This window comes from Trichosurus vulpecula, chromosome 8, assembly GCF_011100635.1.
Source record: "Trichosurus vulpecula isolate mTriVul1 chromosome 8, mTriVul1.pri, whole genome shotgun sequence".
In the NCBI taxonomy this organism is placed as follows: Eukaryota; Metazoa; Chordata; class Mammalia; order Diprotodontia; family Phalangeridae; genus Trichosurus; species Trichosurus vulpecula.
The window spans coordinates 221,693,546-221,720,302 of record NC_050580.1 but is presented as its reverse complement, the minus strand read 5'-3'; the positions used below and the strand labels follow the sequence as shown (position 1 = coordinate 221,720,302).

The 26,757-nt window shown below is 39.6% G+C and overlaps 1 protein-coding gene across 1 annotated transcript in view; it reads left to right on the top strand.

Annotated features, from left to right (window-relative positions):
- The window catches only part of SPTB (spectrin beta, erythrocytic), a 171,990-nt gene that overhangs the window by 47,050 nt on the left and 98,183 nt on the right, over window positions 1–26,757 (top strand). The window contains exons 2-3 of the mRNA XM_036736358.1: window positions 12,791–12,986; window positions 25,986–26,137. Coding sequence (XP_036592253.1) covers window positions 12,842–12,986; window positions 25,986–26,137 — 297 coding nt within the window. The 5' untranslated portion in view covers window positions 12,791–12,841. The remainder of the gene's footprint in view (window positions 1–12,790; window positions 12,987–25,985; window positions 26,138–26,757) is intronic.

Sequence of the window (26,757 nt, the reverse complement as noted above, 5' to 3'; positions counted from 1 at the left end):
CAGCCTCAGGTAATTACTAGCTATGTAACTTGGGGCTAGTCGCTTAACCCTTTTTGCCTCAGTTTCATCATCTGTAAAATGAGCTGGAGAAGGAAATGGCAAATCACTCTAGTATCTTTGCCAAGAAAACCCCAAATGGGGTCTCAAAGAGTTTGATGAGACTGAAACACAACAACAATAACAACTCTCCTTCCACTGTAGGATGTGGGCTCCTCAGAGCAGCTACTGGGCAAGATACATACAGCAGAATTGTCCTAAGTTCCCTAATCCCCCCGCATCCCTAGTTCTTCTCTTTTCTCTCCACATTCTTCTACATTCCTTAGTGGCTACAGTAGGCACCCCTCAGCTAAGGGCTCTGTGTGCTCAGTACACAAACACTCACACACTCTATCACACACACACACACACACACACACTTTTTGTGTTTTGTTTTGGATGAGAAAGTGGGTAGCCTAGGATGAGTAGAAGTTAATGAGTTGTATTTTTGTTATTCCCACCCCCCCAACACACTCTTTCCCCAAAATTATCCTTTCTATTGAGGGTACCACCATTCTTCCAGACACCTATGTTTATAATCTCACTATTATCCTTGACTCTTACTTTCCACATCTCTGAGTATCCAGTCAGCTGTCAAATCTTGTCATTTCTACCTCCACAGCATTTCTTGTATGCTTTTTCAGATTTAAAAAAAATAATTTTCGTTTTTTGTTAATTGGGAAATACTGATTAATGTGAACACCTCTCTAAAGAACAGAAAAAGAGGATGATATATGAAGCTGTAGGTCTCAATTGCTTTTTAAAAATGTAATAAATTCAATGTTATAAAACTGTCTAGCTTGTCTATGTTTCTCTGTGTTTAAAAGTGCTTTGGTGACTCTCTTCTTTATTTTTGACAGTTAACAGCCCCACATCCCTACCCCCCCAACCCATACTATACTATTAAAAAAAACCAAATCTTTCCTTGTGACAATTAAGCATAGTCAAGTATAACAAATTTACACATTGACCATGTCTGAAACTGCTTTTCATTCTGTGTACTGAGTCCATCACCTTTGTGAGAAGATGGGTAGCATCCTTCATCACTCTTCTGGAACATGTTCTCTCTACTCACACAGCTACCACCTCATTTCAGTCATTCATCAACTGTACTATTGCAATAACCTTCTAATTGCTCTCTCTGCCTCAAGTCTCTTCCCTCTCCAATCTATCTTCTGTGATTTTCCTAAAGCACAGGTTTGACCATATCAATTCCCCACCCTTAAATCACCGGCTCCCCGGTGACTGTAGAACAAAATATAAGTGTATATTTGGCATTTCAAGACTTTGGCAACTTGGCCTCATCTTACCTTTCTTGCTTTATACAGTAATTCTCTTCCTGAACCATGTACTTTATCCAAAGTGACCTTTTTTTTTTGTTCCTCATACACATACCTAGACATAATTAAAATAACCAAACATGAATAAGAGATTAAGGTCTGACATCACCTGACATCATTAAGCAAAACCACATAAAGAAAGAGGAATAGCATTATGTTGAAAACTTTCTGCTTGATTGAAATCAGAGCATTTAACTTTTGTTTGTTAATGAAAGAAATTCACCTGCTTTGCTAGCTACACTAACTAAATTAGTAGAATCATATCCCCAAGATATATACAGGTGTTATTTTTTTAATGAACTGATCATACTTACTAATTTTAGCTTATAGTCACTGTGTAAGCAATCATTTGTCAAACTAAGTATACTTCTAAAAGTTTTTTCTTATAACCTAAAAAATAAGTATGTGATCTTCATTAATATTTAATAAATAAATTGTTATGAGCACTTTTATGTTGCCTACATGTCAGATGGTCATGTCACACGTAGTTATTGAGGTGCTGAGAAAGAAGAGTGAGAGATCCACAATGAGAAGATATTGACAGTGGTGTCCTCATTCATTCACTCACTTTCAACATATTGTAACATATTATAATTTATGAGGGCCTGGTTAAGTGGAATTTTAAAATTATATTATCTGGTTTTAACTAGATTAAAGGATTTATCTATGAGACTATATATTATCTAGTTCTAACTAAACTATCCCTCATAAATGGATAAGTAGCTTACAAAGATTCCTATTAGGAAAACTACAGACTGAAGATAAAGTTAATGTGAGCATAAGAAAATGGAAATATGGCAAAGCTGACACTTTCCCACTACTGTTTTTGAAAATAAATTTTTATTGATAGCTTTTGTTTTTATATTGCCTGAATTCCTCCTGGTATCCCTCTCACAACCTCTCCCAGCAACCCATTCCGTATAACATTAACATTTTTTAAAGAAAAAAAGAAAAACAGTTAACAAAAGCAATCTATATCACAAAATCTGAGAATATATGTAATAATAATAATAGCTAAAATTTATATAGCACTTACATGTGCCAGACACTGTGCGAAGCACTTTACACTTATCTCATTTGATCTTCACAAGAACCCTGGGAGGTAGGTGCTATCATTATCCTTATTTTATAGATGAGAAAACTGAGGCAAACAGGGATTAAGTGACTTGCCCAAGGTCATGTAGCTAGTAAGGGTCTGAAACTGAATTTAAACTTAAATCTTCCTGACTCCAGGGCCAGAACTCTATCCATTGTGCCACCAAGCTGCTTGTTGATGTTCCACAGCCATGGGTTTCCTAGCTCTGCAAAGAAGTAGGAGGAGCTGTCTTCTCATATCTCTTCTTTGAAACTTGTTCTTTACCATTTTGTAATATTCACTTTCGTTTGTTTTGGGGTTGTTGCTCTTTTGATTTTTGTTACTGTCATCCTTGTGTATATTGTTTTCTTGGCTTTGCTTACTTCGCAGGGCATCAGTTCAGATAAGTCTTTCCATACTTCTCTGGATTCATCATACCTTTTCTTATGGCACAGCTGTATTCCATTAGATTCATGTTTGTTTAGTCATTCCCCAATTTATTGGTCTCCATCATTGTTAATGATGAACCTTGTTGTATGTCCTTATATTGTGCCTTGAGATACTAACTAATGATAGTTTGCAGCCATTTGAAAACTTCTATACTTTTTCAGCAGTGTCTAAAGTCATACAATACTCAATTCAGTACTCTGTAGTTTCAATAAACTTAATGATAAATTTCTAAAAGACTCTTTGGAGGTTTCTTACATAACAGTGAGAGACAAAAAGACATATACCATTAGGAGAGACTTGTTCTTCCTGCCACAAACAAAAATGCCCAAAATAAGATATGGAAAAGTATATGGTGAGATACTAAAGTGCATTCTTCTGGTAGTAAATCCTGTTGGAAGCTGCACAGAAAACATCACTGAAGATTTGAAGAAACAGATATTAGAACAAATATGCAGTGGGGGAGGTTTTCTATTCGGTTGAAGGAAATAAAAAATTTTTATAATTTACCAGTTTATGGTGTTACTAGATTCTATTTTGATTATGAAGCGCAGGAAGAACTATTGTTTTTGTGAGCCACTGAGGGAAAGATGTAGAGAAGATAAATTCTCAATAGTAATTTACTTCTTTAATAAAAGTGTTTTATGAAGAAACTGTTACCACTGATGGAGCAGTTGCTCTCACACATATGTTTGCTAGTTATCTCTTATATTATTTCACTTTATCTCTTATTTAATCCTAAGATGAATTTTCTTTTCCAAAAAAGACAAATTTCCAAAGTTTCTGATCTTTTCTGTGGGGTGACAAGTAGCTGTCACAGATATTTTATGCTAACAGATACTTTTAAAAGAAAAAAAACTGTCTTATCCTTTAAGTTGAAGGCAACATTTTAACAATGAGTGAGAAAATAATTACTTTTTAAAGAAACATGCAATGGAGAGAACATCTTGAAAACTGATCTTTGGAAAGGTTTCCATTGTTATGTGACTTTGTTGCTGAAAGCAATGTACCAGTAGTGTGGTGCCTATTTAAAACATAAACGTAGACATGGAGACAGACAAGAGACAGAGAGACAGACAGACATACACACACACACACACACACACACAAATGCACATACCCCCTCAACCTCATATCTGCATGTTTAAAAAAAAAGATGACTTGGAAAGTATTTTTCTAAATTGTCCAAAATCTTCAAAATAAAGAATTTTGTTGGGTTTTGGACCAATTTGTTTTAAAAAATGAAGATGTATAACACCTTCTGATTACTTTGCAAAAACAACCAATGAACAACAGGGAAGATGAAAGTTTTTCTTTAAGTTCAACAAAGATCTTTATATGATGGGTAGATGAGATGGACAAATGACTATCTTGATTTAGTAAGCACAGCTAGTGATGCACTGCTTCCATTTTTATCTATCTTTGATGGGCTTTTTTTTAACTGTGACAATCATTAAAGCCAAGTTTACAAATGAACCAAACTTATGAGACCTTCAGATTACTGTATTACAAAGTGTTAAACTAAGATTTTAAAAAATAATTATTTCAAATTAATTTCATTACAATATTATTGATAACATTTTATTGTTCAAATGTTTATTGTATTATTAGTAAATATTTTCAAAATGTTCCCTTTACCATCTTTCAAAAATGTCTATTGTATAATTTTAATAATCTACATAATTATAACATTATATGCACACAATTTTACAAAACCAAATATACATATGTTGAGGGTGTGTGCTCGAAACTTTTTTATTTCTAATAGGGGTATGTGATTTAAAAAAAACCTCTGAGATAACTGGTCTAGAAAACTAGGCTGACCAGTACATTAGACATAGGCTGGGGAGTCTCAATGGTGACAACCAACTACAGGCACCAATACATTTCAGTACTCAAAGACATGCCACTAAGGTTACTAAAACTGCAAAGTGCATAAATTTAAACACTGCTGAAAAAAAATAAAAGTTTGCCTTCATGTTCAGGATGCTTAGTTTTTAAATATCTTGCTAAATGTGATAGCTGCAAACTATCATTATTTAAAGTCTCAAGGATTAGCAAAAAATGGGAAACAAGAAATTCACAGCAAAAATAACAAGAGCAAAAAGCAAAAGTGTCCAGTGGGGGAGAGAAACATTTACACTGGGTAGGAGGCAACTAGTGGTGTGGACTTGAAATGAAATTCTATGACTGTGATGTTTTAGTAAGCCTCACCATTAACCAGATGGTCCTGACTTCCACCCACCACCCTCCTAGAAGGATATAGTTGGACTAATTTCACTTCTTGCTTTTTGCTCCAAGGAACAAGTATTTTCATATTCCTCTAACAGTGAAGTTTTTAATGTGTGTTTACTCTGCTTTGTAGGTGGTTGTATCTTAGTGATAGGATCAGGATAAGAAAGGGTTCCTGAAGCTCCTCCAAAACACCCCTTCCCCCAGGATCTTACCTCATATTTCCCTGAAAATAATTGAGAGCTCCTTCTCTCCTCTTTCTCATCTCATACCACTCAGACATCTTCCCAAGATAGCTCCCCCTTCACACCTAACATGAAGAGGTAGCCCTACTTCTTGCCAAGGCAAACCCCACAACATGCACTCTTGATCCCATCCTGTCTCAAATTCTCCAGCAGATTGCCTCCTCTATCATTCCTATTTTGCCTCTAATTTTCAATCTCTCCTTGTCTACTGGCTCCTGCCCTGTTGGCTATAAACATATCTATGCCTACCTATCTTTAAACCCTCACTTGATCTAACCATCCCTACCAGCTATCATCCTAGCTCCTCCCTTTTTAGCTAAATTCCTTGAGAAAGCCTTATTCTCCCTGACTCTACTTCACCTCTCACTTGCTTTTAAACTTTCTACAGTCTTGTTTCTGACCTTACTATCCAACTGAAGCTGTTCTCTCCAAAATTATCAGTGATTTATTAATCGCTGATTTTAATGACCTTTTCTCGATCCTCACCCTTCTTTACCTCTCTGAAGCATTTGATGCTATTGGAACTGTAAATTGACGTTATTTGACACTGTTCTCCCCTGGATCTCCTTCTACTTGTTTGGTCACTCCTTTTAGTCTCCTTTGCTGAATCTTTCTCCAAATCACGTCCACTCTAGGCTCTCGTGCACTGTAAGTTGTCCCTATAGGCGATGATCTGGGACCTCTTCTCTTTTACCTCTGATCTGACTTGTGATCTCATCCCCTCCCTTGGGTTCAGCTGTCATCTTTATGCAGATGGTTCCCAAAGGTGAATCATCCAGCCCTAACTTCTTTCCTGAGCTACAGTCTTAGTCATTCATCACCAACTACCTACCCCTTGATCCTCTCAAAGTGGGTTTTATATAGGCATCTCAAATTCAGTATGTCCAAAATAAAACTCATTATCTTTCCTTAAAACCCTTCCCCTCTTCTCAATTTTTCCTTTCCTGTGTAGGGTACCACCATTCTCCTAGCCACCCAGGTTCACAACTTTGGTGTCATTCTCTACTCACATTTACTCTGCATATCCAATGTGTTGTCAAATCTTGTCTTTTCTACCTTCACATCATCACTTACATATGTCCCCCTTTTGTTGTTGTTCAGTCATTTCAGTGATTTCCAATTCTTCATGACCCCATTTGGGGTTTGCTTGGCAAAAATCCTGGAGTGGTTTGCCATTTCCTTCTCTAGCAAATTTACAGATGAAGAAACTGAGTCAAACAGGGTTAGGTGACTTGCCTAGGGTCACACAGATAATCTGAGGCTGGATTTGGACTCAGGGAGATGGGAGGCCCAGTGCTCTATCCATTCTGCCACCTAGCTGCCTCATCTCATAACTGGGCCATTGCAATAGCCTTCCACTCAGCTGCCAAAGTGATTTTCCTAAAGCCGACCATACCACTTCATTACTAAATAAGTGCCAGTGGCTGTCTCTTGCCTCCATAATTAATTAGTCAGTCAATAAACATTTATTAAGTGACTGCTTTGTGCCAGGCACTGGGCTAAGCACTGGATTAAATATGAAATGCTCTGGTATTTAAAGCCTTTCACAATCTGACCCCTTTCTCTCTTTTCTTCCTCTTTATTCCCCCTTCTATGCACTCTGTGATTCAGCTACTCTGGCTTACTTGATGTTCCTGGCACATGACCCCATGCTTGGAATATTCTCCCTCCTCACTTCTTGCCTTCTGTGGTCTCTTTCAAGACTTAGCTCAAATCTCTTCTCTACAAGAGGCTTTTTTTTTTTTGGATCTACCCCTACCCTCCATACTCCCAGTACCCTCTGAGATTAGCTTCATATCTATCTTTCTAGACTTACATATATATGCACACATACATATTTTTTGTGTATCTTAGTATGTACATGCTGTTGTTGTTGAGTGGTTTCAGTCATGTCTGACTCTTTGTGACCCCATGTGGGGTTTTCTTGGCAATACTGAAGTGGTTTCCTATTACCTTCTCCAGCTTATTTTACAACTGAGGCAAACAGGGCTAAGTGACTTACCCAGAGTCACACAGCTAGCAATTGTCTGAGGCTGGATTTGAACTCAGATTCTCCTAACTCCAGGACTGCTGTTCTATCCACTGTGCCATCTAGCTGCCTTTAGTATGTACAGAGTTATTTGCATATTGTCTCCTATATTACAGTGTGAGCTCCTTTAGTAACAGGATGGTGTTTTTGCCTTTCTTTGTATCCCCGATGCTTAGAAGGAATTTAGGGGAATTTCAAGGATTAACTTTGATCCTACTTGCCCCCAATACCAAAATAAGCTGGCAGCAGAATAAAATAGAATAGAGGTGGCCAAAGATGATACAATAAGAATAACTATCAAAGCTCAATTATGACGAGTCATTCACTCGCTTTAAAAAACAAACCTCTAGTAAAAATACGCATTTTTCTCCTTGGTTTTTAAAGCCCTCTACATATGGTTCCAACCTATTTTTCTAGATATTTCTCCTCACACATGATGCAGACCAGTAAAACTGACCCATTTCCTGTTCCCCACATAGAGTATTTCATCTCCAGCCAACTTGCCTTTGCACCAGCTATCCCTTAGGCCTGACATGGTTGTCTTTCTTCATCTCTGCCTCATTAGTTTCATTCAGAGTGGGATTCAAGTGCTACCTCCTGCAGGAGGTCTTTTCTGATCCCTCTAATTGCTGGTGTTCTCCCTACTAAGGAAATGTATTTGGTATGAACTTTGTATATATTTGTTATTTATCTATGTACCCGAGTCACCCAGTATAGTCTAAGCTCCTTGAGGGCAGGGGCTGTTTTCGTTATTTTCTTTGTGTTTTTGGTGCCTAGCAAAGTACATGGCACATAGTAGGTACTTAATAAATACTTGATGAATTGAATAATCGGAATTCTATGTCCAAGGGTCCACTAGTATCCAAGACAATAAAACATATACTATCTTTGGCTTTAGGATCAGAGAAAGGACAAAGAGGATGGGAACTACCCTGTGTAATACATCTGACTTACCTGGATTTCTCCATAGCAAGAGTTTGTTGATGTCGGGAGAGGTAGACACAGCTGACTTCACTGCTCTCACTTTGGTCTGATAACTTTTCATCCTCTTTTCTTTACTGCAACACCTCCCTCCTATTTTACTTTCTCTGGAAATATATTTTGACACTTTGCTTCTTATCGGTGTTCTGCGGCCAGGAAAATATGCTATATTTTATGTTGTGTGGGAAGAGATAAGAAGATTGGAAGGAAGTACTTTTCAATTCAACAGGTATTAATGCCCCAGCCCTGTGTCTGAGATTCTTTTATTCCCTCAGAAACCTGGGTCGAGTTAGAAGGATTATCTAGGGCCAGAAAGGATTTTATAGGCCATTTAATCCTTTCGCTTTACAGAAAAACTCCTGAGGCTCAGCAACATTAAGTGACTTGTCCAAAGTCACAGCTTACTTGCAGGAGAGATGGAAGTTGAGTTTCGGTCCTCTAACTCCGAACTCAGGGAACTTTCCACTGCAGTATTCTGTGGTTCTAAATCTTAGCTTAACCTTGTATTTAGTGTCTCCTCGGTAAATTGGAGGTCCTGTGCCAAACTTAAGGGACAGCTAGGTGTTGCAATGGATAAAGTACTGGGCCTGGAGTCAGATAGACTCATCTTCCTGAGTTCAAATCTGGCCTTAGACACTAAGCTGTGTGACCCTGGATAAATCACTTACCTCTGCTTGCCTCAGTTCCTCGTCTGTAAACTGGGATAGAGAAGGAAATGGCAAACCACTCTAGTATCTCTGCCAAGAAAACCCCTAAGTGGGGTCAAGGAGAGTCTAATGTGACTGAAATGACTGAACAACAAAAATGCCGACCCTGAACCTGTGGCAATGCACTTAGAGATACAGCTAATTAATTATGAAACCTTTTTACCTAGCCTCTTGCCTTCTTGTGACAGAGCTTTTTCTAGGGCAAACTTCCATTAATAAATAAGAGAGGGGCCGTTAGGTGGCACAGTAGATAGAGCACTGTCCTTGGAGTCAGGAGGACCTGAGTTCAAATTTGGCTTCAGACACTAGTTGTGTAACCCTGGGCAAGTCACTTAACCCTAATTGCCTTCCCGTTCCCCCCAAAATAGAAAAAAAGTGAGAAAAATGTGAGAGAACTTCTTATGGGGGAAGATTGGATTAAATTAAGCATAAAAATGGATCTTAATCTACAAAGTGATTTTCCCTTGCTTTGCCTTATTTTCTTCCCATCTATCTTTTTGTCTTTTGTTTATGTAATTCATATCACTCATCAGAGATCTCTCAGTATTTCTTCTCTGATCATGTATAGATAACTTGCTGCCCACTTGACTGTGTGAAGTTAGTGGAATTCACCTTACCAGGCAAACATTCTTTCTGAGTATAAATTGCTTTCCCCAGGATGCCACCTGAGAACAGCAGCTTTGCAGAAGAATATAGCTTAAGGAGCAAGGAAGAAGTGGATTCCACCTATCATTCTTTGAACTGTCTTCACTTGTTTATTTCCAAGGGAATGATCCTCTTAAACTTTTTTGTTATTATTGTTTTTAAGGAAATCTGAAGACAAGGTGATGTTTGGTTCCTGCCTTCATTTCCTGCCTCCTGTCCCAGGAGGGATATTTTAAGCAGGATGAATTGTCATCGAGTTGCTGCTCTTCTGAACTCAGAGCAATCAATCTTGTCTTGAACCCCAGGCTTACCAGTCTGTTCTTTCTGGGGCAGACTTATTTACAGAGTCAAGGGTAATTTCACTCCCCTGTCATTCACTGCCTGTTCCTTTCTCTGCCACTCTTAAAAATAGCCCAGGGCTCTGACGAAGACCCAGGGTCCTGTTACCTCCATCATACATGGTTCGATCGCACCTCTCTAGAGTCTAGCACCCCTGTTCTTCCCAGGAGGCTGTGTCCACATTTGGTGTTCGAATGGCATTTGGATGGCCCTTCTCCCTTATGATTGAGTAGCAGTAGCAAATGGAGCAAAGAAGGAAAAAAGAAACCATTCTTTATTTTGTCCAGGCCAGTTGGCTAGTTCAGTCAAGAGCTGATCTACTAGAGGCAGCTTATCCAGGCCAGTCTGTGCCTTTTAAAGAAGCAAAGGGGTCTCACGATTGAAATAAATTGCCTCCCCCTCCCCCAGGTTACTATAAGGTATGGCACAGTCTGGCAGAACACAGCATAGCATAGCATAGTACAGTACAGAATAGCATTGTTTAGTAGATAGCATGGTATAATTAACTTTCACTCTGTATATGCTTCATCTTCTGACTACAAAAGCATTGAAAGACCAGTGAGTGGCAAACATTGTGGTGAAACTCTTGCTGTTTTTAAGAGTCTGTATTTGCTTCCTTTGGTCATTTTGCTGTTGCTCTGTGTAAAGCATGACAAGGGCATGTTGTTTTTAATGAGGTGGATAAGTAATAAGACAAGCTATAACAAAAGGCCTCATGTGAGATGAGGGATGGGGAGCAACAGTAAGAACTGGACCCCAACATATGCTACCCCCACCCCTACCCCAGGGTCTAGATGGTGGATCTGGCACAAGGAGGGGATTAAACAAAATGATTCTAGGCCAGGGGTTCTGAACCTGGGCTCTGTGAACTTGTTTTTTTAAAAAATTTTTGGTGACTATATTTTAACATAATTAGTTTCTTTTGTTTATCCTATGTATTTTATTTTATACATTTGAAAGCATAATGCTGAGAAGGGATATATAGGCTTCACCTGATTATCAAAGGGGTTCATGACACAAAAAAGTTAAGACACATAAACTTGATGGTCTAAGGCGGGGGTGGGGAACCTGTGACTGGCCTCAAGGCCACATGTGGTCCTCAAGGCCCTTGGGTATGGCCTTTTGACTGAGTCCAAGTTTCACAAAACAAATTCTTTTACTTAGGGGATTTGTTCTGTGAAGTTTGGATTCAGTCAAAGGGCTACACTTGGAGGACCTAGAGGGCCACATGTGGCCTTGAGGCTGCAGGTTCCCCACCCCTGGTAAGGCTTGTCTTGTACTATTTTTTTTCCTTCTATGACTATCTAATAAAAGTTGGATTAAAAAACAACAACCACCCTGGAATAAGGGCTAGGAGAGTTAGGGGAATCCCAGTAGTTACCCAAGAGGCCAGGCAAGGACTAATGGCAGTGACTGCAAAGGAGACTGCGACCCCAGCAGATATGGGTTGTGCCCGTATTAGGGAGTGTTGAAAAAGGAGGGTAGTCTGAGGTATATTTATGAGACAAAAATTTTCAGTGCTCTTATGCTCCTAAGAAATAGGGCACAGCTACTCCAAGTTACAGTTAGATTAAGTTAGCCTTCTGCATTTTTTTCTCCCTTAAAAACAAAAAAAAATTGAATTTTAAAAATATTCTTTGTTAGTTGCAGATTTTCTTTGTTTCTATTATTATTAATGTGATAGAAACCTTTTCCAGTATGTTCTAAATAAAAAGCTCCTCTTATCTGGAGTATTTTATAGATATTATCTCATGAGTCTGTGAAGTAACTTTGGGAGGCTGGTTGAAGGTCATTGGGAATGAAGGGTTATCGGTTCCCTTGGTTCTATTTTACAGAGAGGAGAATTGAAGACCCAAAAGGTGATACAACTGAATAAACAATTTGGGGCTTGTAAACCTCTCCCCCACAAAGCATCATCATGTTGGCAGTCAGGTGTTGCTGGACCTTGGCATACAGGTCAAGTCAGGGTCTGGGGCTCAGTGGATTTCAACAGGAGCCCCATTTTTTTTGTCCATGGAGTAAAAGACTCCATTTAGCTAAAGAGAACCCTGCTCAAAGGCACAGCCTCACAAATATCTATTGCAAGGGAATCCCTTTAGTAGGATATCTGGGTGAACTTTCTCTGGGACTGAGTTGCCACAAGCTCAGAAGCTGTGGAGACAGCCTTGAGCTGGCTTTTTCCATTTCCATTTCCCCATTTATTCATTTTTCTTTTCAAGTTACATTCAGCCTATTCGCCAGCTTCCTCCCTCCCCTGTCCCTTTCCTCCTCCTTCTCCCCGCCTGCCCCCCATCGTGTCCTGGCCTCAATTTGGTGGGCAGATGCTTCTCTCCTCAGCGCAGTTGCCTCTGCAGCCTCTGGAGCCCGACCCCAACAAGCGGTCTGTCTGGAACACAGGAAGGGGGTGGGGAGCTCCGGTTCACTGCAACTGACGTCTCCACCTGCTGGCTGCCCTGACTCTTACTGCATGCAGCTCTCCTTGTCCCTTCGGCTGCCGCTGCCACTGTTGCCGCCGTCATTGTTACTGTTGCTGCTGCAATATTTCATAACATATGATCCAGGAGCCTCAGGTGGAAAGCATGCTCAGGCAGATGGCCCAGTGTGCCGCTCTTAGAAGAATCTGTTTCTGTCAGAGGCTCCGAATAAGTTTCCCCTGAGAAAAAGTCTGAAGGGGTGGGGAGCTAACCCTTCAATACATGTTGCTCTCCCTCCAGGGGCCCTTTCATGAGGACTGAGGCAGGAGCTGCTGCTGAGAGCCTCCCGACATGACATCCGCCACTGAGTTTGACAACGCGGGCATCCAGCAGTACAGCAGGATCAACGCCCGCTGGGACCCCCCAGATAATGAGTTGGACAATGATAATAGCTCCGCCAGGCTCTTTGAGAGGTCTCGGATCAAGGCCCTAGCAGGTACTCTTCTGAAGGGTGAAGGGATGGAGTACGGGTGGGGTGAACCTTCCTCAGTACCCTTCTTTCTCTAAGACCACCTGTGTTCCCAAGCCTCTGGGTGTGAATGGCAGGGGGAGTGTTGGGGATGCTTCTTGGGTGAAACCTGCTGATGCCTTATGGGAGTTTGCTCAGAGGGGATTCAGTCTTCCATCTGTGCTCTGAGCTTGTTCAATAGTACTGGCAACAGTCACTGGTCACACCTTTCCTCTAGTTCTTTCATATTTCACCCTATGAAAAAGGAGGTGGTAGTTCTGTGTGTGCGTATGTATATGTGTGTGTGTATACTGTACTCACAGCAACTTGAAGTGGCCATCCTGAGTGACCTGTAGCCAAATTCAAGAGTCAAAGAAAGCCCAGTCAACTGAATGAAATAATCAGTGTGTTAAGGGTGGATAATTATATTGTCAACCAAGCTCTGGTCTTCTTTTCCCTTTACTGTCCTCCTATTTGGAGGATTGTGCAGGAGCTGTAACTCCCCAAAAGGGCTCTGGGACAATCATACCTACGTAGGGTCCCACAAGAAAAGAGTATCCAAGTGTGGATTTGAGAACAGAGAGTCTTCTCAGGACTCCAAAGGGGAGGAGGGAAAGGTTTTCAGAGGTAAACTCTTAGATTTCACCTACTTTCCACCTACTAAGTTCATGTTGGGGTTTGTGGGGGTTTTTGTATTTTTTCTTGTTGCTATTAGCTCATTTTAAAAGATCCTAAATCTCCAGTGTAAATAGTTTCTTCTTCCTTAGTTGCTGAAATATCATTTCCTCCGACTTACTAGGATACCATTTTTGTTATTTGATCTTTCCTGTGATGGGCTTTCATTACTAAGTCCTGACCCAGAATAACCTGGGTCCTGGACATTTTGAAGGATTTTTGATCATCATATGGGGAGGTGGGAAGAGGTAAGAACCCAATTCCTTCCAGCTGAACCACTATTAGGACTTAGAAACCTCCTTCCTAAAGGAGCTTGTATTTTTTCTCTTGTGTGTCACCATTCAATTGATTCTGTTCTCCTTTGCTTTGTGGAAAACTGCTGGTGAGGTACAAGTCTGCTAGCTCCTTAGTTGGTATCTCTTACTCTTTCCAGGGGTTCTTTTGGGGGGTAATATTTTGATAACCATATTTCAACACTATTAGCTTCCTTTGTAGTCCTGTATATCTTATTTTATTCATTTAAAAGCATTCTGAGAAGTGTCCATAGGCTCCATCAGACTATTAAAGGGGTTCATGCCACAAAAATGTTTAAAAGTCCCTGCTTATAGAAAACATAGAGTTTTGTTGGAGGTTACTGTTCAAGGGAAGTATAAACCTTAAAACATCATGTCAATGTAAGTTTATTGAGTGAATTTATTCCCTTTCCTGCCCTCACTTTAGGGAGACTTCTTTGAAGCAAACTTCTTGGTTCTTGGCAGACCTGGGAGTTTTGACACTTAGCTTGTCCTATATCTTACCTATGTCTTAGAAAGTATCTTGGGATGTCTCACACACAGCATCGTCTCTACTTCTGCTCTCCAACATATATAACACAAAGACTTAGGAATAGCCTCTGTCTCATTCTGTAAGGGTCTTGATTTGACTAATTGAGAAATTATTTTGCTGTTTTTATTCCTCCCTGTCCCTTTCCCATCTACATTGTAGGATTATAGATTCAGAGATGGAAGAGAACTCTGAGGTCATTTAGTCCAATTCCCCTCAATTTACAGTGGAGGAAATTGTGGCCCAGAATTGTTGTGACTTCCTCGAGTTCACACAGGTAGCAAGTGTCAGAGCAAGGATTTTTAACCCAGGTTCTCTGATTGCAAATCCAGCATTTTTAAAGTTTCATCATTGTTTCTCTTAGGGGCAGAGGTAATAATACTGACTTACTTGCATTTGTAATCCATCCTCTCACCGATACCAAAACATTAGACTACTTTGACTTTACTAACCTGTCTGTTAACTCTCTCTGTTGCCTGGGCCACAATATAGTATACATGTGTGATCAAAGAATTATTACTTGTATGGTAGGACTTACCCAGGAGCCACATGAAAATTAGATCTTCCTTGGTCTGTTTCCCAGATGATTCATTCCTTAGGAGACCATCTTTACTTTATCATCCCTCTGGCTTTGAGTTTCTTTCAAATTGTTTGGCTTTCCTTTTGACTTGAGACATAACTTGGGCATATATTAGATTAATGCTAATCTCATTATTGCAAAGTCAGGGGCAGCAACATGTTAGAATCAAACATTAGGCTCTAGTAGAGCAGAGGAAGGAACGCTTACTACTGATGTCATGTTCTTCACTAGCGTGACTCATGCTAATCCACCAAAGAGTTTGTAGGTCATTCTCAAATACATAAACCTGTGATCTCATCTCTGTGGGTACTTTCTCTAGTGATGTGCAGATGAGATGCAGTTCTTCTGAGACTGTCCATCCAGTGTAATCATAGACATAGCATCCTTTGTTAGGATATATGTCCAGAAAATTAAAAATATTTTTTGCAATGAACATTTATTGACTATTCGGTCATAAAAGGACATTATTTTTCTTATTAAACAAGAACTATACTTGTCCTGGAATAGTGGTTATAGCACTGGAAGCAGAGTCAAAAAAGACCTAGGTTCAAATCCAACCTCAGACACCTCTAGCTGTAAGTCCCTGGGCAAGTCATTTAAACCTCTCTGTGCTTCAGTCTTCTCATCTGTATAATCAGGGGATAGGACTTCATGGAATCCAAGGTCCCTTCCACCTCTAAATCTAGGTTCTTCCGATAATTTCAATACAAGCGATCTCACTAATGTGCTGGGGGCCTTCCTTGATTTCTTTGCACAGTGCAAGAATACCAGTCAAATATAGCAGTCATCCATTACTCTCGCCATGTGGTTGATTTTTTATCTCATAGGTTTGATGACAGCATTTGGAAGTAATAATAGTAGCCAATATTTATACAGTGCTTTAAGGCTTGCAAAATACTTGACTATATCTCATTTATTGCTCACAATTTTAGAAGCTTAGCTATTACAGATGTAATTCTGGTTTTACAGCTCTTGCTCAGAAGAGCTTAAGCAACTTGCCCCTGGTCAGTGGTAAGTATGAGAGGTAAGATTTGAACTCAGGTCTCTCTTGACTCCAGGTCTTGCACTCTTTCTATCATGCCACAGTGCTGCTTATGATTGGACAGAATGGGAGGCCACCAAGTTGCTGAGGTTCTTGGCTATATCTAACAATACAGAGAGCCTTATCGATAATTAAGAGAAGTAAATTTTCTATCCCATCTGAGATTTTAAAAAATGTCCTCTTATCTTGGAATGTTTGTCTTGAATAACCTATAGCCAAAGTCAAGATTCAGTCCAATGAATGAGCACTGAACCGGTATTTAAGGGTTAATCAAGTCATATTCAATCAACCAATAAACATTTATTAAGTGCCTACTCTGTGTTAGGCACTGTACTAAGGGTTTGAGGTAGTGCTGTTGGAGATTGGGGCTGGTTAGGAGGATATCGTATGTGACTCTACCCGGATGGTAGGCATTTGCTGCTCTGTCTCCATTGCTTTTCCCAAGTCCTCCTTAGAGATCTATATAAGGATTGCCATTTCCTAAGAGCCTTCAGAGTATTTACAATTCTTATATGGAGTCCTAAATGATTCTATTCAATTGTGATAGCTCTTATCACTCTCTAGAGATACCCTTTGTAAATGACTTTGGGCAAGGGCATCCCCTTCACATGATGCTCTTGCTGCTGCTACTGCTGCTGTTGCTGCTATACTTTGTAGCTATAGGTGTTTGGGTTGGGGAGGTTGGCCTGTACTGAGAGGGCCTGGGTTTTCTTTTCCTTTCTCTTCTCTTTCATTTTCTCATCTCTTTTCTTTCTTTTTTGGGGGTGAGAGGGGAGGTAATCAGGGTTAAGCGACTTACCCAAGGTCACACAGCTTGTAAGTGACTGGGGCCAGATTTGAACTCAGGTCCTTCTGACTCCAGGGTTGGTGCTTTATCTACTCTGCCACCTATCTGTCCCCATTTCTTTTCTAAAATAATCTTTTCAAGTACCTTTTGGTCTCTTTTTTTCCCTCTCTGATGGGAGATTTGGGGGTGACCTTTTCTCTTTGCGCATACCTTCTGACTTAACCTTTCAGAATATCAGTCCGGTTGCTGCCCTTGCTTCCCCTGCCTCTTCTGCAATACTCGTCTTCTTCTTTATCAACACATTCCTCAGCCTTGAGCTCCCCCCTCCCCTTCCTTGAAAATCCTGTGGTGGAGGGAATAATGGAGTAGAATAAGATTTGAAAGGCACTTTCCACACAGTTCTTTGAGGTGGATGGTGTAATATTATGCTACTTTTCAGGTGAGAAAACTAAGGATCTGAAGAGTTAAATGATTTGCCTTTGGTCAAATACCTACTTAGCATCTGAGATGGGATTCAACTCACCATCTACTTTTTTTAAGTCCAATGATCATATACTGTACTTCACTTCCTCTCCTTATTAGGTCAGTGGTTCTTTCTTCTTATTCCTATAGACTCTGACTCCTCGCATGCTCAGATCGGAATATCTGGGGCTAATGAGATACAAACTAGTCTTTAGGATGAGTTTAAGTGTAGTTTGGTGGTGGACTCGAATATGTGTGAGCAGGCAATTAGAAAGATTGCAAGTCTTTTGTTTGCTTCTTTTCTTGGGCATCGCTGTAGATGTTGACTCCTTGCTTTTCAGCTTCTTGAACCCCAACCCATCTTGCTCATTTCGGTTCATTATCAGACCTCACGGGTAATGTTCATTCTTTTTTTTTTTCTTCCTAGGCTTTCTTTTATTATTATTGTTATTTTTATTATTAGTATTTCCCATTTAATAGTATTTTATTTTTTCCAATTATATGTAAAGATGGTTTTCAACATTCATTTTTATAAGATTTTGGTTTCAAAATTTTTCTTCCTCCCTTCCTCCCCTCTCCCTTCCCTAGGACAGCAAGCCATCTGATATAGGCTAGACAAGTACAATCATATTAAGCATATTTCCCCGTTAGTCATGTTATAAAAGAAGAATCAGAACAAGGGAAAAACCATGAGAAAGAAAAAAATAACAAAAAAATGAAAATAGTATACATAGTATACAATAGTATATATATCTGCATTCAGATGCCATAGTTATTTCTCTGGATGTGGATGGCATTTTCCATCTTGAGTCTTTTGGAGTTGTCTTAGATCCTTGCATTGCTGAGAAGAGCTAATTCTGTCAAAGTTGATTGTCACAAAATGTGGTTGTTACTGTGTACAATGCTCTCCTGGTTCTGCTTTCTTCACTTAGCATCGGTTCATGTAAGTCTTTCCAGGTGTTTCTGAAATTTACCTGCTTATCATTTCTTATAGCACAATACTATTCCATTACATTCATATGCCATAACTTGTTCAACCATTCCCCAATTGATGAACATCCCCTCGATTTTCAATTCTTTGTCACCACAAAAAGAGCTGCCATAAACGTTTTTGTACATGTGGGTCCTTTTCCGTTTTTTATGATCTCTTTGGGATACTGACCTTGTAGTGGTATTGCTGGATCAAAGGGTATATGCATGCACAGTTTGGTCCCACTTTGGCATAGTTCCAAATTGCTCTCTAGAATGGTTGGATCAGTTTGCAACTCCACAATGCATTAATGTTCCAATTTTTGCCAAATCTCCAATATTTATAATTTATCTTCTCTGTCATATGAGCCAATCTGATAGGTGTCAGATGATACCTCAAGGTTGTTTTGATTTGCATTTCTCTAATCAATAATGATTTAGAGACTTTTTCATATGACTATAGATAGCTTTAATTTATTCATCTGAAAACCTGTTCATGTCCTTTGACCATTTATCAATTGGGGAATGACTTGTGTTCTCATAAATTTGACTCAGTTCTCTATATATTTGAGAAATGAGGCCTTTATCAGAAATACTGGCTGTAAAAATTGTTTCCCAGCTTTCTGCTTCCCTTCTAATTTTGGTTGCATTGGTTTTGTTTGTATAAGACCTTTTAAATTTAAGGTAATCAAAATTATCCATTTTATATTTTATAATGTTCCATATCTCTTGTTTGCTCATAAATTCTACTCTTCTCTATAAATCTGACAGGTAAACTATTCCTTGCTCTCCTAATTTGCTTATGGTATCACCCTGTATGTCTAAATCATGTATACATTTTGATCTTATCTTGGTCTAATGTGAGATTGTTATTGGTCTAGTCCTAGTTTCTGCCAATTTTCCCAGCAGTTTTTGTCAGATAGTGAGTTCTTATCCCAGAAGCTGGAGTCTTTGGGTTTATCGTTTCACTTAGATTATCATACAGTTGGGCAAAATAGCTCCTAAGTATTGCTTTAATTTCCTCTTTATTGGTGGTGAATTCACTCTTTACATTTGTTATACTGTTAATTTGATTTTCTTTCTTTTTTAATCACATTAACCAAAGGTTTATCTAGATTATTGATTTTTTTTTCATAAAACCAGCTCTTAATTTTATTTATTCAATAATTTTCTTACTTTCAATTTTATTAATCTCTCCTTTGATTTTCAGAATTTCTATTTTAGTATTTAATTGGAAATTTTTAATTTGTCCTTTTTCTAGCTTTTTTAGTTGCATGCCTAATTCATCAATCGACTCTTTCTCTGTTTAGTTCATGTAAGCATTTGGTAATATCTGTTCTTTATGCCTCTTCTTAGTTTCATTCAAACATCTCTGATTCAGAAAAGAATAGTCCCTGTTTGGTCCTCCATCCTAGTCACTGCATCCCTCTTCCTAGTGCCCCTGTAAACAAGCCATATGGTTATTATGTTTGAAAAACAGCAGATTTCAAATGCGATTACACAGCCTATGTTTAATTTGAATCTGAGGATTTGACCTGCCTCAGCTCTGCTTTCAAAGGTGGATGGCTTGACTTCAGTGGTACATAACCCACTCTTTCTCTGTCTTTCTCCCTCTCTCCTTCCCCTTTTTGGTTAAAACTTAGAAAGGAGATAAAATACCTAAGGCTAGGAAGAATGGTCCACACACATTGCTTGTTCTTTACTTAACTCTCCCCCACTTCTCTGACCACAGTGACCCTGAAAGAGAGAAGGCAAAACTGGGAAGAACAGATGTAGCCCCCTTAGGAGAGACATGGCCCACCTGAAAAAGAGGGACTCTGAGAATAGAATGGAAACATGAGACACAGAAGGAAATATACCTCCATGGCCCTTCTGTATCTCTGAGGTATGGTAGAACAGCAAGCCTGTGGTTAGAGTCATGGTTCAAAGGATGCAGCTAGTGCTGGTGGACAGAACCACATGGTTCAGCATTATATTTCACCATCCAGCTCCTTGACCTCTACCACACACAGGCTCTGGTGTAAATAGTCAGTGTACACATATCCTGATTCCTTAGTAGCCTAGTCTGTAAGTATTCTTGCCCTCTGATATTCCTGGGCCTCCTGGGAATTCCCTTAGAGGAGATTTTTTGCTGCCACCCCCTCCCCCAAACAAGTCCTGACACTGGAAGACTTTATGTCAAGAGATTGAACCATTTCACAGGAAGCACTGGAATCAGAAAAACCAAAAAGGGGGTCAGCAGTTACTTAAGCTGACAAATCCTGGAGAAGCTAAGCTGCTGTCAATCATAGAATCTTGTGTTAATGGTAGAAAAGCAACTTGCCCAGTCACCTGTGAGTTTAAAAAAAAACAAACATCTGTTGCAAGAGAGTTTAATTGTTTTGCCAGCCCTGTATTTTCATTGTTATAGGATCGGGATTGGACTTTTGATTGCGTTGTGTCCAAATGCAAAAAACTCCCCTCTTCTCTCATTGGTGGAGAATAAAGAAATTTCTGGGGAGGAATCTGCCTCTGAGTTCTGCACATGATCGCCTTAGGGAGTTGCTGGAAGTACTGAGAAGTTAAGTCCCTTGCTCAGGAGCACACAGGCAATATGTGTCAGAGTCAGGACTTTGGAGCAAGGTCTAATTCTGTAGCTGGCTTTCTATCCACTCTACCAGGCTCCTTCTCCTACAATTATTGAAATGGATTATTTTTTTCAGATTCTAAAAAATTGAATCTTTTGTGTGTAGACTGCAAGTGTAGTGGAAAAACATGTTAAAATTTCTAAAACCATTGATACTAACTAGAACAAAGCAAGAATTAAGTTAGGATCAAACTAGAGCAAGAATTGAGTCATCCTCCTCCCTTTGCCACCTCACTGTGACCATCCATCTCTAAAATTTTGTCCTCTTCAGGCACATCTGCCATTCCCAAGACATCTCAGACTCTCTTATCCCTGCAACGTGGGTAAAAAGCTATGCTGCTTCTAATTTTTGAAAGTCTCAGCTTGAGAATGCTTTGCAGGGGAGTAAGCAGCTGCTCGCAAATGGGGGGTGACTATGATATGCCATTATGTGGATATTCTATTAAATATTAACATATTGAGGTTAATAATAAGACTTGACTTTCTCCCCTCATTATGAAGGCTGAACGACTTGCTTTAATGGATCCTGCCATCTTTGGGAAATACCTATTAATTTTTAGGCCAGTTGTTTCCATGGGCACCCTTATACACTAGCACTAACTACATTTGCTGTTGCTTAGTTCTCCCAGCTCCCCTGGCTTTTACATTCTACTCTGCAGAAGAGGGACGAAGGGCATTGTTCCCTGAATATCTGCAGTAATTTTTCATTTTTTTTTAAATGGAGAAGCTAAAAGAGGCTTGTAGGAGAGTGACTCAAGCTTAAGTCAGGAGGCTTGGATGGAAGCAATTGAATTTATGGAAGCCTTATTTTCTTTTTTTCTATATTTTTCCAGATAGCATTGACTCCAACATAGCAAGGAAATGAATGGGTAGCATTATGAAAAGCATCCAGAAGGGCCACAGACATCACTTGCCTCTACCTTTTCTTATAATTCTACCTCTGGATGTCTCCAGCAGGTGAACAACTATAGGTGGTGTAATGGATAGAACATGTAGTTGATAGAACACTGGGCCTGGAGTCAAAACATCCTGAGTTCAGTTCCAGCCTCATATACTTCCTAGCTGTGTGACCCTGGCAAGTTACTTTTACCTCTGATTGCCTCAGTTTCCTCAGATGTAAAATGGGATAATAACAGTATCTACCTCACTGAGTTGTTTTTAAAGTGCTTTGCACAGGGCTTGACATGCAGGCACTATATAAATGATTATTCCCTTCCTTTCCCCTACCAGCCTATACCTGGTGCTTCCTCATTGAGGAGGGAGCTGACCAACGTGCTGATGTTGATTTCTCTTGAAAGAAAGTTAAGATTGTTTACTGGAAAGAACCCTGGTCTTTGGACTAAGGAGGCATCAGTTTGGATATTGATTCTAACACTTGCTGGCTATATGGCTCTGCGCAAGTCACTTAATCATTTTGAAATTTGTTGTCCTCACCTCTAAAAAATGGTGATAACACTTGTATTGGTTACATCATAAGAATGTTTTGAGTAATTGTGAGGATTGTCTTTAGTGCTTTGTAAACCTTGAGAGCCCTGAGATAGCCCCACAGTTAAGAGATATGATCTGAATGATGACCTAGCAAGGTAAACTAAGAAGGACTAGTCACACAGGTAGGAGAACTCATGGTGTTAAGTAGTATTTATTGACCTGCTGTTTTAATTTTAAGCCAAACCATTGAAGGAAGATAAAAAGGAGGTCTTCCTTGGACCAGTGCGCAAGCACAGATACTAGCTGTGTGGAAGGGGAGAAGAGACAAAAAATCCTTTGATCGAGGTAGAAAAATGATGACCACAGGCTGGTAGGGAGTAAAAGTGAGTTCAAAACTAAATATGGACCTAGTTTATAAGGGATAGTGAAGTCAGTGGCATTACTAGCAATAGAAAGGGAAAAAATAGCCTTTGTTTTAGGGCACATAAGTCAAGTGCTACTTCCAGAATTAGTTTCTTTCTAGTAGTCACTGGCATGATTTAATCTCAGAAAAAGAAAACATCACCTTCTGGACCTTCACTTAAACTTATCCTCCTTATAGGATCTCTCAGGAGAGAAGCCAAAGATTATATGTCACAGTAGCATGGGCCAGGACCCACTGAGGACAATCCCAGGTGTGCTGCTTCAGCTGTTGCCATCATTACCCTCTTTTTCCAGTCTCTCCCATGGGTACATCCTGTGTGCAAGAACAGGACCTCAGGCTTTCATCTGGCATTGCTTCACGAGCTCAGAATTCCATTTGAAAGCCTCAGGATGGGCTCTGGAATAAATATGCTGAGTGAGCTGCAAAGCTCCACCAGAGAGAAGGAGCTAATGGAAATTAATCCCTATTTCTGGACCTTCCCTTCTGTATGACAGTTAGCCTCTGGATTTCTGCTTCCTTTCCCTGACTTAACTGCTCTTCTCTTAAAAGAGCTGGGGTGGAATTACTCAGAATCCTCAATACTTTGAAATATTTTCTGGCAATTGAGAAATGTTCATCAGTAGAACTGGAATTTCATTGTTTGGGAACAGTTTCCATTGCTGTGGTTCAGTGGTTCTAAAACACTCTTAAAAAAAAACACTCTTAAAAAGTATTGAGGACTCCAAAGAACTTTTGCTTTCCTGGGTTATATCTATTAGTATTTATGGTTTTTGAAATGAAAACTGATGAATTTTTAAAATATTCATTCATTTGAAAATAACAATAATAAATCCATTATATGTAAAAATAAATAACCCTTTTAAAAAAAAAGTAACTGTATTTGCCAAAGCAGAAAACATTTGATGAGAATAATGGCATTGATTTACATATTTTTGCAAATCTCTTTAATGTCTGGCTTAATAGAAGGCAGCTGAATTCTCATATCAGCTTCTGCATTCAATCTGTTGTGATATGTTGTTTTGATTGAAGTATATGAAGAAAATCTGTCTTTGCACACATATATAGCAGGAAAAGAGAAGAGTATTTCAGTAAGCAAATAAGATACTAGTATTAATATAAAAATAGTTTATTCATTGTGGACCCCCTGAACGGGTCTCAGGAACCCCTGGGGGTCCTTAGAATATACTTAGAGAACCTCTGATTTAGATCACTACCCGACCATCCTTTCTTCTCCTAAGCAATTCTTGTTTATGCCCTCTATAGGGGATTCATAAGGCCCAGAATCTAGAAAGTGCCCATAGGTTCTCAAGCTTTGTTGCATGTAAAGAATTCATCTGCTGAAAATAATACTGATCAGAGGGTGGTTTGAGATACTTAAAATTTAGGTCACTTCCAAATTATATTGACCCCAGTGGCTGAAGGTTAAGTCTAGGTCTCTAAGCTAAAATTCTGGATGAATTCCCTTACTCTGTATTAGTTGTGAAATAAACAGAGCTCCTTGCAACGCAGTGGTAGGCAGGAAAATAGGAAAAGGAGGCAGCTGGTTGCAGCTCTTTCCTTTAACATTCGGTGATCTGTTTAACCTTTATAGTGTTGGACTATGGGGCAGCAAATGAAGTTTATCCTTTTTGGGGGTAGAAGGGAGGCAGTCTCCTTCCTAGGAAAAGTTGAATGGTCTTATTTGACCACACTCCCATGTAAACACATCAGATTTTAATCAAGTTACCAGAGACCTCTAAGGTACTATAAAGTCCTTCATTTACAGGATAACAGAAAGCCTAGAAAATCAGTGTATTTTGCAAAAAGTAACAGAGTCTTGTCTGAAATTCACTTGGGACTGCAGAATTTAAGTCAAGATACTGGCTAATGTGTCTCTTTTGTGGGCATTTAAGGTTAGTATAATCAACCCCATTTCTCCTTTTTCTACCTCATGCTTAGAACGAGAGAGTATACGTTTCTCCTTTATGTTTAGAGTGGGAGGGTATAAGTTTCAAGCACCCAACCAACTGGGAGTAGAAGGAAGGAAGCTCACTATTGTGAGCCAGCACAGACATCTGAGTCATGCCCTTGAAGTGGTTCTGGCGTGGCCACTCCAGAGAGACAGCTCTGCAACAATTGTGACCCTCCTGAGGTCATTTCCCAGTGGACCAAGCCACGCTTGTCACATCTTTTGGAGGCCTGAGTCATCAAATCCATTTACACAGAAGTCGGTTGTCACAGGCTATTTACAAATTTAAGCAGGTTATTTTTTTTTGTCTCTTCTGTTCTCTTATCCCTCTTCCTTTTCCAGCTCTTTTCTTTCTCTTTTCCACTTATCTTCTTCCATCCCCCTTCCCCTCTTCCTCTCCCTATCATTCCCCTTTCTTCTCCCTCTTCCATTCTGCTTCCCTTGCCATTCTCTTCAGACTAAGCCAACCATTTTAAAGGTCTGTTTTCTGCTTCATTCTTTGTCAGAATCCGTACAACCCCTGCGTTAAATCGTCTTTGTCCTAAGGAATTCCTTCTCATCTCCTTCCTCAACTCCCTCTTGGTCCTGCTCCATGGTATATCCTAGAAAACAAGTCCATAGTTACTAAAGAATGAACAGAGTTAAGAAACTACAGGTTGAAGAACTGTTCTCTTCCCAAGGAAGTGATTTTTTTTTAATCTTAATTCTTTGCAATGTGTAATCCAGGACCAATGAGGGGTGAAGCTTCTTTTACTCTTCACCTCACTCTGTCTCTTAGATGTTAGCTTTTAAAAAATCAGTCAATTGCTTGAACACTGAGGGTATTATACTTGGTAAATTCCCAGGAGAAAAGGAATCTAGAGGAAAGAGACTGAAGGAATCTAGAGGAAAAAGAACATATGGAGACTGAAGGAATCTGTTCACTTCAGTGCAGCAGTTCTGAGCATTGGTGGCCAACATGTATAAACTCAAAATCAACTGAGTGGTTGGATTTCTATTTGTGATATGGTACCCAAGAGCCACCATTGTGTAGTCCAGAAGCTTACAGCTTCACTGTCTTGGCTCTAATGACATATGAGCCTCTGTTTGCTAAAAGTGTGACCTGGATTATGGCTATCACATACTCTCATGTATGTTCTAGACATGGTACAAACCTTCTTTGCCTGGTCCACTGATCCTCAACAGCCTTGTGATACCTCACCTGGAATTATTCTCCTTTTGCAGATGAGCGGGAAGTTGTGCAGAAGAAGACTTTCACAAAATGGGTAAACTCACACCTGGCACGTGTGTCCTGCCGAATTGCTGACCTCTATAAGGACCTACGGGATGGAAGGATGCTCATCAAACTTCTGGAAGTCCTCTCAGGAGAGATGCTGGTAAGGCTTCTCTGATTTGCCATGTCTTACTTTCATAGCGTTGCTTATCCAAAACCAGGGCAGAAAGGGAGACCTTATTTAAGGAAGTGTCCTGACCAACTTCCCCCACTATACTTGGAAATATTTAATATATTGACTTCATATTGAGACAGCTAGGAGATACAGTGGATAGAATGGTAGACTTGAAATCAAGAAGATCTGAGTCCAGATCTTGCCTCCGACATTTACTAGCTTTGTGACCCTGGTTAAATCACTTAAATTCTCATCCCAATTTCCCTATCTATAAAATGAGGATGATAATAGTACCTACTTCCCAGAGGTCTTGTAAGGATAAAATGAATAAATTTTTGTAAAGCACTTTGCTAACGTTAAAAAGACTGAAAACTAGTTATTATGGCCACCTAACCCTCTCCTCTCCTGTCCTCTTCTTCTGGTCACTTTCCTTCACTTAGTAGGACAAAGTGCCAGATGGCTTTTCTTTACTTGAGACCTGGCCAGGATCTTTTGCTTCCTAATCTTGGCTAGCCTTTAACCACTGTATGAACAGCCTATTAAAATTAGCACTATGGGGGCAGCTAGGTGGTACAGTGAGTAGAGCACCAGCCCTGGAGTTAGGAGGA